This window comes from Prenolepis imparis, unplaced genomic scaffold (genome assembly GCF_030444845.1).
Source record: "Prenolepis imparis isolate NDT839.2.m4 unplaced genomic scaffold, iyPreImpa1.0 SCAF_7, whole genome shotgun sequence".
In the NCBI taxonomy this organism is placed as follows: domain Eukaryota; kingdom Metazoa; phylum Arthropoda; class Insecta; order Hymenoptera; family Formicidae; genus Prenolepis; species Prenolepis imparis.
The window spans coordinates 12685813-12703849 of record NW_028141165.1 but is presented as its reverse complement, the minus strand read 5'-3'; the positions used below and the strand labels follow the sequence as shown (position 1 = coordinate 12703849).

At 33.5% G+C, this 18037-nt stretch overlaps 1 protein-coding gene and 1 long non-coding RNA gene across 2 annotated transcripts in view; one reads left to right on the top strand and one right to left on the bottom strand.

Annotated features, from left to right (window-relative positions):
- The window catches only part of LOC145939032 (uncharacterized), a 50459-nt gene extending 49545 nt beyond the window's left edge, over positions 1-914 (top strand). The window contains exon 5 of the mRNA XM_083043068.1: positions 744-914. Coding sequence (XP_082899194.1) covers positions 744-747 — 4 coding nt within the window. The 3' untranslated portion in view covers positions 748-914. The remainder of the gene's footprint in view (positions 1-743) is intronic.
- LOC145938205 (uncharacterized) overlaps positions 1-18037 on the bottom strand; it is a 180039-nt gene that overhangs the window by 51551 nt on the left and 110451 nt on the right. The gene's annotated exons all lie outside the window — the stretch shown is intronic.

Below are 18037 nucleotides of genomic sequence, written 5' to 3'. Positions count from 1 at the left end.
CATTTAACATTACGTTACAATTTTTTATGGACTGAAGTAAAGTACGAGATTTGTCACCTCACATTTTTATCGTAATTTTTGCAAAGATAGCGCAAACAATATTCGCATTTATGTATGAAACAAAGATATACATATTCGATTTTTGTTTTTCTGATTGAAAAGAAAAATTAATTAAAATTAACCGAAACATTAACGTATTAATCAGTTTAGGACATTTTATATTATTTGTGATCTTTAATAATTATTATAATCTTCAGGATTATTAATGCATGATTATAGAACTGCTGTTTTTTTAAATCACTGTATTAAAGTCTGAATATTTTTTCGATGTACTTTTATAGCTATAAAATGTACAAAAATTTTTTCTTTTTACATTAAATATATCAGTGGTGCGCTCTGATTTAAGTCCTATGAACGTGAAAGGGTGGTTTAGTTAAGGGATTCCATGATTTTGTAGAATTCTTCCTTATCCCTGCGTCGGTACGAAGCTTTTACGTGAAGCTTTTGGTTTTGTATGGCAATCGATAAGCTCCGTGATGTTTAAATATCTCATTTTATCTCTTACGAAAGGCCGACTGTCGGAAAGTTTGATGACAATACGAAATTTTGCGCTATATAAAACGTTAATAATGTATTTGTAAATTTATCCATATGATTATATCCTAATTTTTATAAAATTACTGACATAAAAATATCATTTTATCGTATGTATTTCTAATATAAAATTTTTGTATCTGTTTCAGGTAAGTTTCAGTTATGATAAATGCTACTTCACATGTAATGGTTTCGGCGATGTATAGGTGAGTTTGCTGTATATGATATGCTTTTGTCTGCCCTCAATATTAGCTTGCAATACGTAAAAGGAATAGCCCATTAATATTTCTATTTTTATAAAATATAACGCAGAAAATAAAACTATTATCTAAACTTTCATGTACGATTATATCATATTACAAGTTTAAAATAGAGGGAGTAAAAAATCCTTTCTCATCACTCTCTTGAAAAGAGTTTAAAAAATTTTTATCTGAACTTTTCACTTCTTCAATAAAATTAATACCATCTAAATTCTTTTATGAAATTGTCTTTTAATAATTAATGAGCTAAACACTAATAAATCTTAGCTTTTGCGCGTTTATTAAAAGAAATATTTTTGTACGGGTATTCAGCAAAGCAGAGAAAATCTACAGAGCTTATTTTGAACTTTCCAAAAAAGCTTTGTGTGAAATAATGTTTTATAGATATTTCCAATATCGAAGTAAGACAGAGAAGCATATTAAGAATCTTTTCTTGTTGCCAACTCTCTTCTTATTCCCAATAACAAAAGTTTCTTTATCGAAAATTTTATACGGATCTTAAATAAGATCATGGATATTACTATGGTTATATTTATAATTGCAATATAACGTTTGGTGTGGATTACTATATTTAGATACATTTTTCATATTTCTGAAAATTTTAATACTTATACGATAAAGATATATCGCTAGTTAACTAGTCTTTAAACACTTTGTTGAAATTTCTTGAACTTAATTTGACTATAAGAAGCTATAAGACGACAGTGCGAGATGAGTTTCTCTCTTCGCCTTCGGCTTGTTTAACGAACTTTGTTAATTGCTTCGTTTGCTTCACGTTGTACTATTCCTAGGTAAACATATATGTATAGAACACTGCAAACGATATAATTGTATCTAACTCTTACGACAAGTTTGTTGGCGCTTCATGGATGCGATAAATTCGGTTATTCGAATGAATGGTCACACAATGTTTAAAAAAAATTTTTTTTGAACAAATAATCGCTGATCCGTTAGCATTAGCTCCATGAGATCGAAAAGGATAGAGCGAGATCGTACTCTAGACAAAAGGTCGGTTATTGATTGGCTGCCTGTTGCTTTTAGCCCTGTCGCAGTTGCGGTTATACACCCTCGTTCTTTTCCCTTCTGTCTTTCGACTTTACCCTCTATTCAGTCGACTAATGGATATCCTGTTCACATCCACATTTAGACATCTTCTGTGTTTCTGACTTTGTCCTATATTTGATTTTTTTTTCGTTTTTTTTTCTCGCTTTTCTTCGTCTTCTTTTCTGTTTCTGTCCGCCTCTTTTTCTCTTTTTTTTTCGCTTTTTATATTTCGTTCCGCGCGTGCAGACTGAATAACACACGAAAACAGCATTATTATTAATATATATGTCTCTGCAGTGGTAATTCAAAATTATTTCGTCCATTATATTATTTGATGTTTAATCTTGAACTCTTCAAAAGCAAAAAAATATTCAAAGATGAACGGTCGATTTCTCAATTAAGAATAAAATACCACAAATAAAGTACCAAATATTGTTAAGGAAAAAAAAGACTGAAAAATTTTTATTGCAGCATGATAAAAGATTTTCTTAATCGCTCGCTCATTTTGATATTTAATTTGCGTGATTGTTTTTGAATATTATTGAATTTATAAATCTTCCCCGAGTGGAGAAAAAATATAGTGATTAGGAAGGGAAGGCGGATCCTAGGATCTCCTTTTCAACCAATTATAATAGACAACCATTGTGCTATTGAGACACTCGCTGTCTCATACCATCGTATTTTCTCTGCTCGTTTACATTCTCTCTTCAATATAATACTTTAGAAAGATATCGCGTGGGATGAAGCTAAATGAACATTAAGATAATAGCCAATGTTACTTTCTGCGTTGGTTACGCGGTAAATCTCCGAGGCGAGTTTATCGACATTTTTATAATGGAGCACCGAGCTGTTTCGCGCGGAATCAATTCCGCGGCTGTTTTTCTTCGGGATAAGCGAATCGAAAGCGCTATCCATCTAGTTGACAGACAGTCGCGATAGACGACGACAATCTTTGCTCCATATACCGATTTAACTCGTCGCGTAATTTAGAATAATTATTTATTGTGGATTTTTAACTAAAATTTATCGTGGGGGTTTTCAATTTAAACTTGAGTCGTGCTGCTCATCAACTGGTTCAATCGAGAAGTTGTCGAAAAATTGTCAAAGTAATCCTTTAATGGAAATTGCGTGCTATTCGAGCGAGCAGCTTAACATATCTGTGAGGATATCTGTGAAATAAATGTGCAACGTTTAAAGGGGAAAAATTGGGGGTTTATAAAGGAAGGAAAAAAAGGGTCCTGTGATGATGGGAAATATGTAGAATTATTATCTCTTCTTCATAGATCGTTTATCATCGTAATCTTTTAACTTTTTTTTGTACATTTGCTTTTGATTTTGCGACAATTTCTTAATCTGAACGCGTACGATATCTTACGATTTCATTGTATGTATACGATTTACGAGATTACACACAAGTTTACTACGATGTGGCGGTCCATTAAAAATCTTATTACGCGCATCGAAATCTATTTTCGTTAAAATTGGATCGTGCCTATCGATAGTCTCGTATCGTCCGCGAGTTCACAGTTAGCGAACAGTACGCGAAATGTAATTTCGGGATGCAATTGCCGGTCCTATAGTGATGCGCGCGTGAATCCGCGTGGTGGGATAATAACGGCGGTGGAGGAAAGCGAAATGCGCAAGCTCCTTTCTATATCGACCACCGGCTGTCTTTTTGCACGAAATCTATCTTTTCGCGGCTGGGAATTCATCGAGGCTCGCACGATTATCGAATTTTTACGCATAGTGATACGTGGGCTGATGTATGTATATATATTTATAATTTCATATATATATATATATATATATATATATATATTTTACATATTTAGAAAGAGATGCGTCACGATAAAAAGCGCGATATCGCGTGCTAGTAGTAGAAACGGATGACGAAGTCAGACAAAGAGCAAAGCCGTTTTATTTAACTTAATATTAGTTAAAGGATGGAGACTTATTGTTAGTTAAATTTTTGTTAACTTTAAATAATCTTTATGACTATGACTATATCTATATTTGTGATTCTCATATATTATATTACTACTGACAATGAGATATAATATCACATTTTTTCTCTTTTATTACGTATCTTGTAATGTATAGCTATATGAACCTAGCACCCGACTTTTTAAAAATTAATTTTTTAAAACGGAAAATGATAGCATTTCGTTTGTAGTTGTTTGTAGTAACAATAATTTCGTTTGTAGTTTTATCAATTAATAAATAAAAAAAATTTTTTTAATGACGCACCCGACATACAGATATCGCAAATCCGCTTGCGCAGTCTTCTTCAGAATTGTTTGTAGTGATTTTCTTTTCGTTTATAGTTGAGCGGTTCAAAAGTTATAAACAATTGTTTATTCGTCCAAGAGGTAAATTTGTTAATTTTAAAGATATCGCAAATCCGCTTGCGCAGTCTTTTTTAGAATCGTTTGTAGTTGTTTGTAGTGATTTTCGTTTTGTTTGTAGTAGAGCGGTTCAAAAGTTATAAACAATTGTTTATTCGTCCAATAGCTAACTTTGTCATTTTTTAAGATTTTTTAAATCCGCTTGCGCAGTCTTTAGAATCGTTTGTAGTTGTTTGTAATGATTTTCCTTTCGTTTGTAGTTGAGCGGTTCAAAAGTTATAAACAAATTGCGATATCTTTATAATTAACAAATTTACCCCTTGGACGAATAAACAATTGTTTATAACTTTTAAACCGCTCAACTACAAACGAAAGGAAAATCACTACAAACAACTACAAACGATTCTAAAGAAGACTGCGCAAGCGGATTTAAAAAATCTTAAAAATTGACAAAGTTAGCTCTTGGACAAATAAACAAATTGTTTATAACTTTTGAACCGCTAAACTACAAACGAAAGGAAAATCACTATAAACAACTACAAACGATTCTAAAGAAGACTGCGCAAGCGGATTTGCGATATCACAATGTCGGGTGCGAGTCATTTAAAAAATTTTTTTTATTAATTGATAAAACTACAAACGAAATTATTGTTACTACAAACAACTACAAACGAAATGCTAACATTTTCCGTTTTAAAAAATTAATTTTTAAAAAGTCGGGTACTAGGTTCACGTAGCTCGTCGTGTGCGAATAATATTTTATTACTTTATCAATAGAATTTATTATTTAAATATTTGTAAATGAAATTAAAAAAAATTGTTGTAAGAAATGATAACATTATTAATGCTATTATCGCGATATTTGTCAAAATTATTCGAACGAGGAATAAAAGCGTGCAGGGATGAAAAGAGTCCGGCGCGTTACTATTGTCGCTTATATCGGACGGATAATCACTGAAATCGGCTGACCGGTGCTACTTTCTATCCCTAAAAAGTTTTATATCATATGACATCATGTATATATGAGCGTTTCGACAAAATTATTTAACAAATCTCGCTCAAATGAGTCATATTATACGCGCATATAATATGCAATAATAATGAGAAAGTGATTTTTTCCGAGTCTGGCGATTAATCAGGGATAGAAAGTAGCACTGGTCAGCCGATTTCAGTGATTATCCGTCCGATATAAGCGACAATAGTAACGCGTCCGAACTCTTTTCATCCCTGCACGCTTTTATTCCTCGTTCGAATAATTTCGATAAATATCGCGATAATAGCATTAATAATGTTATCATTTCTTACACCAATTTTTTTTAAATTTTATTTACAAATATTTAAATAATAAATTCTATTGATAAAGTAATAAAATATTATTCGCACACGACGAGCTATGTGAATAGCACTCGACTTTTTAAAAATTAATTTTTTAAAACGGAAAATGATAGCATTTTGTTTGTAGTTGTTTGTAGTAACAATAATTTTGTTTGTAGTTTTATCAATTAATAAATAAAAAAAATTTTTTAAATGACTCGCACCCGACATTGTGATATCGCAAATCCGCTTGCGCAATCTTCTTTAGAATTGTTTGGAGTTGTTTGTAGTGATTTTCCTTTCGTTTATAGGTGAGCGGTTCAAAAGTTATAAACAATTGTTTATTCGTCCAAGAGCTAACTTTGTCAATTTTTAAGATTTTTCAAATCCGCTTGCGCAGTCTTTTTTAGAATCGTTTGTAGTTGTTTGTAATGATTTTCCTTTCGTTTGTAGTTGAGCGGTCCAAAAGTTATAAACAATTGTTTATTCGTCCAAGAACTAACTTTGTCAATTTTTAAGATTTTTTAAATCCGCTTGCGCAGTCTTCTTTGGAATCGTTTGTAGTTGTTTGTAGTAATTTTCCTTTTGTTTGTAGTTGAGCGGTTCAAAAGTTATAAACAATTGTTTATAACTTTTGAACCGCTCAACTACAAACGAAAGGAAAGTCACTACAAACACAACTACAAACGATTCTCAAGAAGACTGCGCAAGCGGATTTGCGATATCTTTATTAACAAATTTACCTCTTGGACGAATAAACAATTGTTTATAACTTTTGAACCGCTCAACTACAAACGAAATTCACTACAAACAACTACAAACAATTCTAAAGAAGACTGCGCAAGCGGATTTGCGATATCTCAATGTCGGCTGCGAGTCATTTAAAAAATTTTTTTTATTTATTAATTGTTAAAACTACAAACGAAAATTAATTTTTAAAAAGTCGGGTGCTAGGTTCACGTAGCTCGTCGTGTGCGAATAATATTTTATTACTTTATTAATAGAATTTATTATTTAAATATTTGTAAATGAAATTAAAAAAAATTGTTGTAAGAAATGATAACATTATTAATGCTATTATCGCGATATTTGTCAAAATTATTCGAACGAGGAATAAAAGCGTGCAGGGATGAAAAGAGTCCGGCGCGTTACTATTGTCGCTTATATCGGACGGGTAATCACTGAAATCGACTGACCAGTGCTACTTTCTATCCCTAAAAAGTTTTATATCATATCACATCATGTATATATGAGCGTTTCGACAAAATTATTTAACAAATCTCGCTCAAATGAGTCATATTATAAGCGCATATAATATACAATAATAATGAGAAAGTGATTTTTTCCGAGTCTGGTGATTAATCAGGGATAGAAAGTAGCACTGGTCAGCCGATTTCAGTGATTATCCGTCCGATATAAGCGACAATAGTAACGCGTCCGAACTCTTTTCATCCCTGCACGCTTTTATTCCTCGTTCGAATAATTTCGACAAATATCGCGATAATAGCATTAATAATGTTATCATTTCTTACACCAATTTTTTTTAAATTTTATTTACAAATATTTAAATAATAAATTCTATTGATAAAGTAATAAAATATTATTCGCACACGACGAGCTATGTGAATAGCACTCGACTTTTTAAAAATTAATTTTTAAAAACGGAAAATGATAGCATTTTGTTTGTAGTTGTTTGTAGTAACAATAATTTTGTTTGTAGTTTTATCAATTAATAAATAAAAAAATTTTTTAAATGACTCGCACCCGACATTGTGATATCGCAAATCCGCTTGCACAATCTTCTTTAGAATTGTTTGTAGTTGTTTGTAGTGATTTTCCTTTCGTTTATAGGTGAGCGGTTCAAAAGTTATAAACAATTGTTTATTCGTCCAAGAGCTAACTTTGTCAATTTTTAAGATTTTTCAAATCCGCTTGCGCAGTCTTTTTTAGAATCGTTTGTAGTTGTTTGTAATGATTTTCCTTTCGTTTGTAGTTGAGCGGTCCAAAAGTTATAAACAATTGTTTATTCGTCCAAGAGCTAACTTTGTCAATTTTTAAGATTTTTTAAATCCGCTTGCGCAGTCTTCTTTGGAATCGTTTGTAGTTGTTTGTAGTAATTTTCCTTTTGTTTGTAGTTGAGCGGTTCAAAAGTTATAAACAATTGTTCATAACTTTTGAACCGCTCAACTACAAACGAAAGGAAAGTCACTACAAACAACTACAAACGATTCTCAAGAAGACTGCGCAAGCGGATTTGCGATATCTTTATTAACAAATTTACCTCTTGGACGAATAAACAATTGTTTATAACTTTTGAACCGCTCAACTACAAACGAAATTCACTACAAACAACTACAAACAATTCTAAAGAAGACTGCGCAAGCGGATTTGCGATATCTTAATGTCGGGTGCGAGTCATTTAAAAAATTTTTTTTATTTATTAATTGTTAAAACTACAAACGAAATTATTGTTACTACAAACAACTACAAACGAAATGCTATCATTTTCCATTAAAAAAAAATTAATTTTTAAAAATCGGATGCTAGGTTCACATAGCTGTAATGTATCGTATATAAGAATGTTATCGTTGATAGTCTTCGACGTTATTTTTGCTTGATAGATTGCATTTATCGAGTAAATATTAATATCGAATAAAGATTAGTAAATGTGATAGATTAAAATACATTTATAAAGCACGAGAAGAATCGTAAGAAATCTAATCGATGAATTTTGAAATGTTCTCTCGATGAATATTAGGCGAAAATTGACGGATATATCGGATTTTATTTTACTTTTTCTTATCGTATTCTGGATCATTATTCGTTCATTGGCAATGCCGATTCCATTCTCTTTTCCATTCTCCTTTTATTCTTTTTATCTCTTTTCTATCTTTTTCTCACGTCGAATAAAAGAATGAAAGAAAGTCACTGCTTTTTGCATTTTCCGATCATAAAAGCGAGGTAATCGTTAAAGCGATTTTTATGTTTTCATGGTTCTCACGATCATGTCTGCAGCTCTATGCAAAATTTCCAGAATAAATTAGAAATTGATGCAAATCCTGCAGTTCGGTTTGGTTTTAAATGCTAATGTTTTTCTATAGAAATAAAGCATTTTATATTAAACAAAAATCTAATGACAGCGAGAAACTTACATTATTTTTATCAATTATTCTGCAAATATATTTTTATAATTTTAGTTTAGAAAAAAAGCGCGCACGAGAAGAAAAATCTTAGCGATATACATTCCGACTCTTTAGTTTGCTGTATTCTAATTTTATTATTTTATTAATTTCGCTGAAATGTTTTATTCATGCGCATGCAAAGAAATCAAATTATAGTTTGTCCCCAGTCCGACCTTTTGATTAAATATAAGTTCGCGGTTCTTCACCGACTAACATTTTCGAATTTCCTGCTGGGAAACAGTCAGAGAGACCTATTCTGTCTGCACTCGTACAAAGACAGTCATTCTCGCGTTGCCGTATTACCTCATTTAGAACAGAGTTATATTCGATAATTTAAGATAATTCAATGCGTTCTGGTGAATATCCGTCTTTAATGGCAAGCGTCAGCTGCTTTATGAATTTCTCATAGCACATCTCTTCCATATTGCGGAAATATAAAAAATATTTTTAAAGTTTTTTGTTGATCAAACTTTAATATGTTTTATATGATATGAATAATCTCTGTTATCATATAATTACGATTTAAACAAATAGTAAATTCATGGCTTATTTTTGAAAAGCTACATTTTTCATATTACCGTATTAAATCATAAAATCAATAACACTTAAAGAATGAGCTTGAGACTTTAAAAATCGATTGCATCAACAGAATGGATTAAGTAAACTTAGCTTAACAAATCCTTTTGCGCTTGTATTTTGAGATAATTTTATTTGTAATATAAAAGAAGGGAGAATTACACATATACACACGCACACACATATACACACACAAGAATAATTCAGCGTTGGTGCAATTGTTTTTAAAAAGCAGTTTATTTATTGAATACGAAAAATATAATAATAATAATAATATATATTCTCCGGATATATATACAAATCAATATATGTAAATGGCGGTATAAGATGCTGCTACATATTGAATGCTAGAAAAATGAGCGCGAATAATGTAGAATGCAGAGTCATGGAAGGAATATCAATTTCTCTCTTGTCAGAGACCGCAAAGTAAATTTGGTAACAATGGTTGGTTGTGAATACTCTCGAGGCGAAACTTGATGTTGCATTGCTTATTGCGACGTTATATATATTTATACGTCGGTGAGAGATATAACTTCGCAGATCAGGTTTCGGTGAGGAACGAATTTCGGAAAGGAAAAAATTTTTAGCCCCATCGGGGATGCGAATGTCTTGCGCACGAGGCATCTTGGATCTCAACAAACTTACCCATCATATGCATTATGCATAAATATTCTGTTGTTGCGCATGCACATCGACCTATTATGTGCAACGTACGTGGGTTTATATCGCGTTCTATATACGCTTTACATGAAGAACGGTCTATTATATTTTGCTAATTACACATATTGCTATAATGCCGAATCATTAACGATCTAGCATTCGATGATGTTTCAAGCCGTTATTACTCTTTTCATTGATAATATGCATTTATCACTATAATTATGCTTCGTGATTATTTCGTGCAATTCGTAAATTTGCAGAACAGAATAACAGTTTCATCAACCAAGGCTATTTTATTTTAATAATTAACCTCGATATTAGGAATGTCAATAATTGTTTATTAAGCTTTAATATTATTGAAGCAAGGATTATTTTGTGCATTACTTGCATTCTCGTTCGTTGTATTTCATCAGCCCTTCGAGCTTACCACTCCCCTTGCAGTTCTTTCTGCAACGCGACGAGAACGTAGTCTATTTTAGTCTTTATTTACTCTTTATTATCTTCTTTATCGGACAGGTTGCGTGTCAATATATCGATAAATCGCTGTCGGCAAAATCGCCAAGCAATTTCTATTTCTAGGATTAGAACATATACGCGGAATTATCGGCGAGGTTTGCCCTTTCAGGAATATACGGTATACAAACAATGCAATGTACTTCATTGTGAGACAGGTGAGGATATCTATATTTAGAAAATTGATTTGTCAATATCACATTTCGATGTGAGCTTCTCAGTAAAAAGAAAAATCTCGACTCTTCAATATTTAATAATGTTGGACATAATAAGTTTTACATTAATCTTGGAGCGGACGTGTCGGTGACGCATGTTGTCTATTTTTCTTTAATATATTTCCTTCAATAAAATCAGTATAATCCTCTGAATATATATATAATCTCTGATAAATGTTATACATTTTTATCTCGACGAAAAAGAAAGTAGACATTTTTTCAAAAGTATTCTCAAATCTGTTTAAGGAAATTTTATTGTTTGGGCATTATTTTTTCGATAAACAACGCTTGTAAAATTGCGCTTTCGAGAATTAAACAATAATATTGAAAGATGTCAAAAAAATGCGTTATTTTATATTAACGCACGTACGCACACATACACACACATTTCTATATTAACTATATAAGTAAATAAGTAATCGCATATGCTTTACTAAAACGAACTTTCTCGGAACGATCATAAAAAGGCAATATCGTAAAGAAAAAAATGTAACGCTTCTCCTAGGTCTTCGGTGTCATAAGAAACACATGTCTAGGACTTAACCGGTTTTTATCGGTGGTAACTCTTATTCCTATAAGGCAAACGATTACCGCGGGAATATCATCCCCTAAATCGTACGATAGCTCTCGTTTTATTTTTCGCTTTACCAGCATCAAGTCAATCTAATGGAAGAGCTAAAAGTGGAGATGAGAAATCGCGGGAATGAAATGTAGAAAATTTCTCTAAAAGCTTTCTCTCCCTCTTTTCTGTCGACTTGTAGTAATCAGGTCGATTCGATTTTGAGACGCACCGATATCTACATGATGGGCGACGGAGATCATTGACATACAATATTTGCCTCCGTCATTTGCTCATTAGAGCTCTCACACACGCGGCATTTACAATCTCCCAATTATTTGATTATGATTATGCACTAACACAATTAAAATATAAATGGATAACATTTTATTATATAGATAGAGTTTTATGCAGAAGCGCGTATATGTATATAAATCAGGCGCGTATTATTTCTCGCGTATAGAAAATCGCGATTTAGAATATAATGTTAAATCTAAAAATATATCCGATATTTTTTTATAATTATGGGAATAATCCTTCGTAAAACACTTTCAATGGTCTTGAAACAGTCACTTATTATCGATGACAGTTCGCGTGCGCGACATTGCGTGTGCCAAATGCGATTTACTGGCATTACATACGCAGTTACGTATGAAACGATCGTTTCTGTTCAAGTGACACTTACGTGACTCTAACGGCTAGACTGTCCGCGTACGCTAATTATCTACTTGTTCGGCACTCATCTGTAATCACTAGGAAACGAGAGGATTGTGAGATGCAGCTCGAAGGATTGTACCGGGATGTGCCGTATCGAAATGCCGATTTGCGATCAATAAATTACCGCGCGGATCGTTTACAAGCTTTCAAAGCGCTCTTCCTGCCATCGAGTATGCACTTTGATGCATCGCGCTTGCTTTTGTAGTGGAGAAGTTCAATCCGCACTCATTGCCCTTCCGACAGGAAGTTTGTTTATTTCGCTACTCGCGATTCGCTTGGACATTCAAATATCATTACTGTGACGATTAACTGGGAATGATAGTAGGAATATTACGCTGAAGTGCCATCATCGCTGTGATCTTTGTGTAGTCTATATAATATAAAGGATTCAATTATTGAACGATAACGAAGAACGCGGAATGCAATATTTAGGAGCTCCCGATACACTGTAACAATGAGATAAAATGATTGTAATATATTCAGTGAAGTACTTTGATCTTGGATGAGGTTTGAAACAATAAAAAGTGGCAAAGTTTATTGATATATAATAACAATTGTATCTTTGATATTTAAATATATATGCCGATCTTGATAGTGCAACATAAAGTCGATCGTAATAATGTAACATAAAGAGAGATAAATTAAGAGAGAAAGCGGAAGAGAGAAAAAGAATAATTATTATATAATATTACACGTACTTTCGCGTTTTGATTTTAATTTAGCATGTTTAATACTAATTATATTTTATTGGAGATATGTTTGTGTATGTTGTGTGTGTGTGAGAAATTGTCATGACTAATTTTTGCCAAGCAATATGTTCAAAGTTGAAAATTTAAGAGAAGCGATAAAATCATGATGGCCGTTTATTCTTTACGGACAACAACGTTGTGATTTATGGTGCACGGTATTGCCACAGAATCGATCGTGAATAGAAGGGAACGCTTTATGGAAAATATCTCGGCATAATATGTGGTAATCGATATGCGCGAGTCAACCCTCTTTCGCAAAAATTTTTTGCGTTGTAATGTACAGTTATATAAGTATGTTGACAGGAGAAACAACATATTACATTTGGTACAATATCGAAAGATTAATTAAGACGCAATTAATTAAAGATTAATTAATTATCGCACAAATAATACGCAGTAAATTTAATAAATTATACACATCAAATAATACGCTAACTATTTATTTGTATTTCGAGACATTTTAATCAAGTTATGATACATGTGTGATATTAATTACTATAATAATTAGAATATACCCTTATATTCCTCGAATTTAAATGTCAAGTTCTAAAACTGAAAGAGCACGTAAAGTAGACAAATAAATATTAGTTTAGTCGTCTTTTTGAAAGAAACGCCGCATATATAAAAACACGTAAGACAAACATAACATCTCATCCATTGCAGTAAAGAACCGATTTGCGAGTTGGCGATTATCAGCCTTGGAAGTAATTAAACTTTGCTGCTTTGTGCCTAACGTTTATCATGGACCAGTGTAATTGGCCCATCAAAGGCTTGGCAAAGAAATTAACTCTGGCAGGATACGTATACGTATACATTGCAATAAGAAACGTATTTCTCGACTGTTGAATTAAATGGAGGACGTAGCTAAAAGTGGATTAAGAATAAATGCGATTAAAAATATGATTATAATAAAATGGGACAAGGTTTATTATTGATTTGTGGTCGAAAGTGTCATAAAATCATATCTTTTGCATATCACCGACATACATATTTTTTACGCTAGTATGCAACGGAAAGATACATTATTAATTATTATTCTAGTTTCGTTGTCCTATTATTAATTAGTTGCAATGTATAATGAAGGCTGCGTATACATTTTACGTAATTAATTCGGATTATTTAAACCACGAATTTGACAAATTATACGTTTACGCGTGCGTATGTGTGTGAGTAAAGGTAAAATACAATAGAAATTGCGTATAATCATACTTTACCGGTACTCTCTCCGTGAAAATTCTTCTTACCCTCCATCTTATCACACGATATGGCAACTGTTATCGATTTATGGTGACACTAGGTATATCAGAGGTGGAAACATCAGTGGCGATGCCATTCGACAATCGTATTCTGATCTATCGGGTGAGATTGGTCGAAAAAAAAATATCGCTCATCACGAGAGCACTCACGATGCAAATGGAAGCGTGAGAGAAGGAATCAGATAGATAAACAAATCGATAGATAGATAGATAGATAGATACATGGACAGACATAAATAGATAGATTGTATCTATATATAGAGAGAGAGGCAGAAGAGACGCGCATGTATCCGCGTGAACCATACCGTACAGAGTCGATGGTGGTTATGCGTGGCGGGGGTGTGTGTGTGCGGGTGACCTAATTTTTGCAAAACAGCCGGGGCTGCGGATCCGCCGCCGGTCCGCGGACTACTAGTAGCGGCGCTGGTGGTAGTCGTGGTGGTAGTCGGTAGCATAGATGCCCGCTTCCCCTCCTCGTTGTTCATCGTCCAGACATACGGAAAATCCGTCGCTTTTCCGGATGCTACGGCACTGTGCCGCGGCGTCGCCGCCGGAGAGAGAGAGAACCCTTTCGTCAGTTGGGTCTCGGCCGCCGTCAACGTCAATACGACGAAGGCGCACGAGAGTACATCGCCTCGGCTCCGGTTAGCGCCGAGGCACACTCGGCGTTCATCGACGGGAGGAACGCGAGGAACCTGGCCATTCGCACATCTCGCGCTACGTCTCTTTCCCCAATTGCATCTTGCCGGTATTTCCGTATTTTTCAACACATTTTCCGATCCCGACACTCCATCTTTCTTTTCCCCTTTCTCTCTCTCTCTCTCTCTCTCTCTCTCTCTCTCTCTCTCTCTCTCTCTCTCTCTTTCGCGATTTTTTTCTCTCTTCTCCCTCCTTTCTCTTTAACTTCCTTTATGCACTTCAATACGTTCACGTTCCAACATCAGTCTACCGGTGCATCGCAAACGGTACTGCGTTTATGTGCATCGTGAGTGGCGCCGATAGTGGATGATAACACGTAGTGGAGAACCCATCGTTCGGGTGTGATTGATAAAAAGATTTGCTAGATTTGCGTGCTTGATGCAGTGTACTGCCGGCGAGGGTATGGCCGGTGGTTGCTATGTTTCTTTTGGTATGATCCTCATGGGAGTGCCCGCGAGTTCTGTCTCCGAGTGCGACGGCGGCGACGGCGGTGGCGAACACGCCGGAATGTGAATAGAAGAGAGAATGTTCAACGTTATAGTAGGTAGTATCGACGCTACTCGCGTTATACTCACCGGGAGGGAGATGGATGCACGGCTTTGTCGAGGCTCACAACATTTGTTTATCCGTCGTCACTTGTGCAAATTCACGTGCCATTGTTGTAACAACAAACGCGTATGTGTACGCTATCGCGAATTTTCGAGCGGCGTCAAGCGGGCAATTAGATTTTCCGCTTTGTGATCATTGATCGAGCAAATTCTTGCCCGTTTTTTTTTTCGTTCAACAAGCACGAGAAGGAATTTAATTGCTCAAATCTATATTGCTCGTTCGCTTTTGAAGAAGGAACAAAAGGAATGTGCGGGGGGATTTTCTTTTTTTATGTTACCGTTGTGTGCGAACGTTATAAGCTTGATGAATAACTTTTTTTGATTCACCTAATGAAAGAAATGTAAATTTTTTTTGTTTGTGCAAAATTACTCTATCTCTTTGTAATCTATGTGCGTTATCATGGACATTTAGTTAAAATTACGTAAAAGCAATTAAACGTTTCTCGCGTTTGTGATAAGTGGCGCGAGAACGCGTTGCGATATTCGACTTTTTACTGAATAACGAGAAGGTATCGAATCAAATAAACGAACTGATTTGGTCAAAGAGAGTACAAAAGGAAGAGAGAAATGGGAGAAATTATTTCTTTTTAGATTCCCCTATCTTAATACGATAAACTATGTTTTATCCCTAACTGTCTTAACGAAAGTTGGATTTTTTATCTTTTCTTCATTGAAAACATACAAAAATATACATCTCGCAATTATTGCGACGTTTATCGATTATGGATCAATACTTCTTTTCATTGATATTATACAAAATAAATGATAGTTCATATATTTTTTTATTTTTCTTAAATTAATTTTCTTTTTAACTTTTTTAAAATTTGTACGGTGCCGAAGTAAAATTTTAAACGAAAAAGAAATTAATCGCACTCCAAAATCGATTTCGTTCTTTTCTTACTTTGTGCACGACATTAGATTTCGTTCAACGAAAAGAAAAACGGGACACTCTCTTGAACGCTCTTAGGAATGTATTGAAAGATTTATTCGGGAGAATTGATTATTCTCGATGGATATTGTAGCGACCTTGTTAGCGAAACTGAATCCTCTAGCGAATATTTTAATTTAATAATAAAAAAAAGCGTTTGCGTAACAATTCTTGCGATATAGAAAGCGCTGTATTAGCCTTCTGAAAAGTCAGATAAATGGACGGTGGTATCCTTTTTCATAATACTTTTTCATACACGTTTCGAGTTTTTTATTTGCGAGCGAGATTAACGAGACGCACGCGCTGCTGCATTACCGTGACTTTGAAGCAATAAACAAATTTATTTTGCAAACAACGTACTGTTTTCTCTTGAAACACGGTAGACATGCTGAAATATTATCGTTTGCTTTCATACATCGCGAAACATATTTTAACTAAAATTATTGATTCTTTTTTGAATGCTCTTTTCTTGAAAAAAGGTATGCTTGCGCGTTTGTATTGATATTTAATAAAAATGATGAACTTGAAAAAAAATTGTGACTATATACATATATATTATATATATTAAATGAATTGTTTGAATTATTTAATTATTAAAATTGTTTAAATTATTTAATTATTAAAATATTGATATATCATCGTAATGAAACTGCTATTATGACTATAAAATCATAAAGATGTGATTGACAATCTATTGCCACGAGACCCGCAATTATAAATTATGATATAAACTTGATTTTCTCTTCTATCGATTTTCCCATCTAGCAGTTCGTCTTCGCTTCGATGCACGATGAACAAAAGTTTTCTTAGTTTCGTCACTCCGAACTTTTTACGAAAGCGCCGAAAACATTTTCAAGTTATTCCTGGAACCATTACTTTTCTCTGTCCGTTAGAACACACTCGCAATATGATAACGTCGCAAGTAGGTGAATTATTTCTGGAAACCGCAAGACTCTTTTATATTCTATTATAATCTAAAATTTTTTGATTGTATCGATAAAGGATTAAAGGATTATTTAAGTGTTTAGAAATGCGATAGTGTGTCTACAGTTGTGTTAAATACAAATTTTCCATTATAATGAATAACGAATAATTTAAACGGATTACGAACGGATAAGAACTATTGTTTGCTCCTTTCAAATTTTCATACCCATATAATTGTGTCTTTTCTTTGCGCGTTTTTTCTTCTATATTCTTCTCTCTCTCTCTACCAAATTTATTCAAATTCATCTATCTATTCTATCATCATCTAAAGTGTTTTTCGTCGCCTGTCTGTGAAACAACATTCCTCTTTCCCGTGCATTCGTGTGTGCATTACGTTCTTCCGCGGTGAGATTTGGGACTTGATTGTCTGCGAAATTGAATATTCTTCTCACTTCAGTGGCAGTACGGATAATAGATGTTTCGCTATAGAAATCTTATCCAACGCTATAGAAATCTTATCCAACGCGAGAAGCGTGTAAAAGTACGACGTGCATTTTGAAATGTGGGGGATTAGAATTATGGATTTTTTTTATTTAAAATGGAGATATATATGAAAAAATTATTGATAATATAATAAGATATCAAACAGTATTATTAACGTGCGCACACGGGAATTATTAATACATTATAGAATAAAATATGCAAATATAAAATTACACATTTACGGCATAAAATTACAAGATACTTATAATAATGCGATGACAGAATTCTATCAACTTTTAATTTTCACGAAGGACGGCTATTGTTGCTTGTACTTTTATATCGCTACACATAGAAATACGCATACATAGAAAAAATGCGCGATATCGACAGGTTGCAAATGAAACAGTTGTG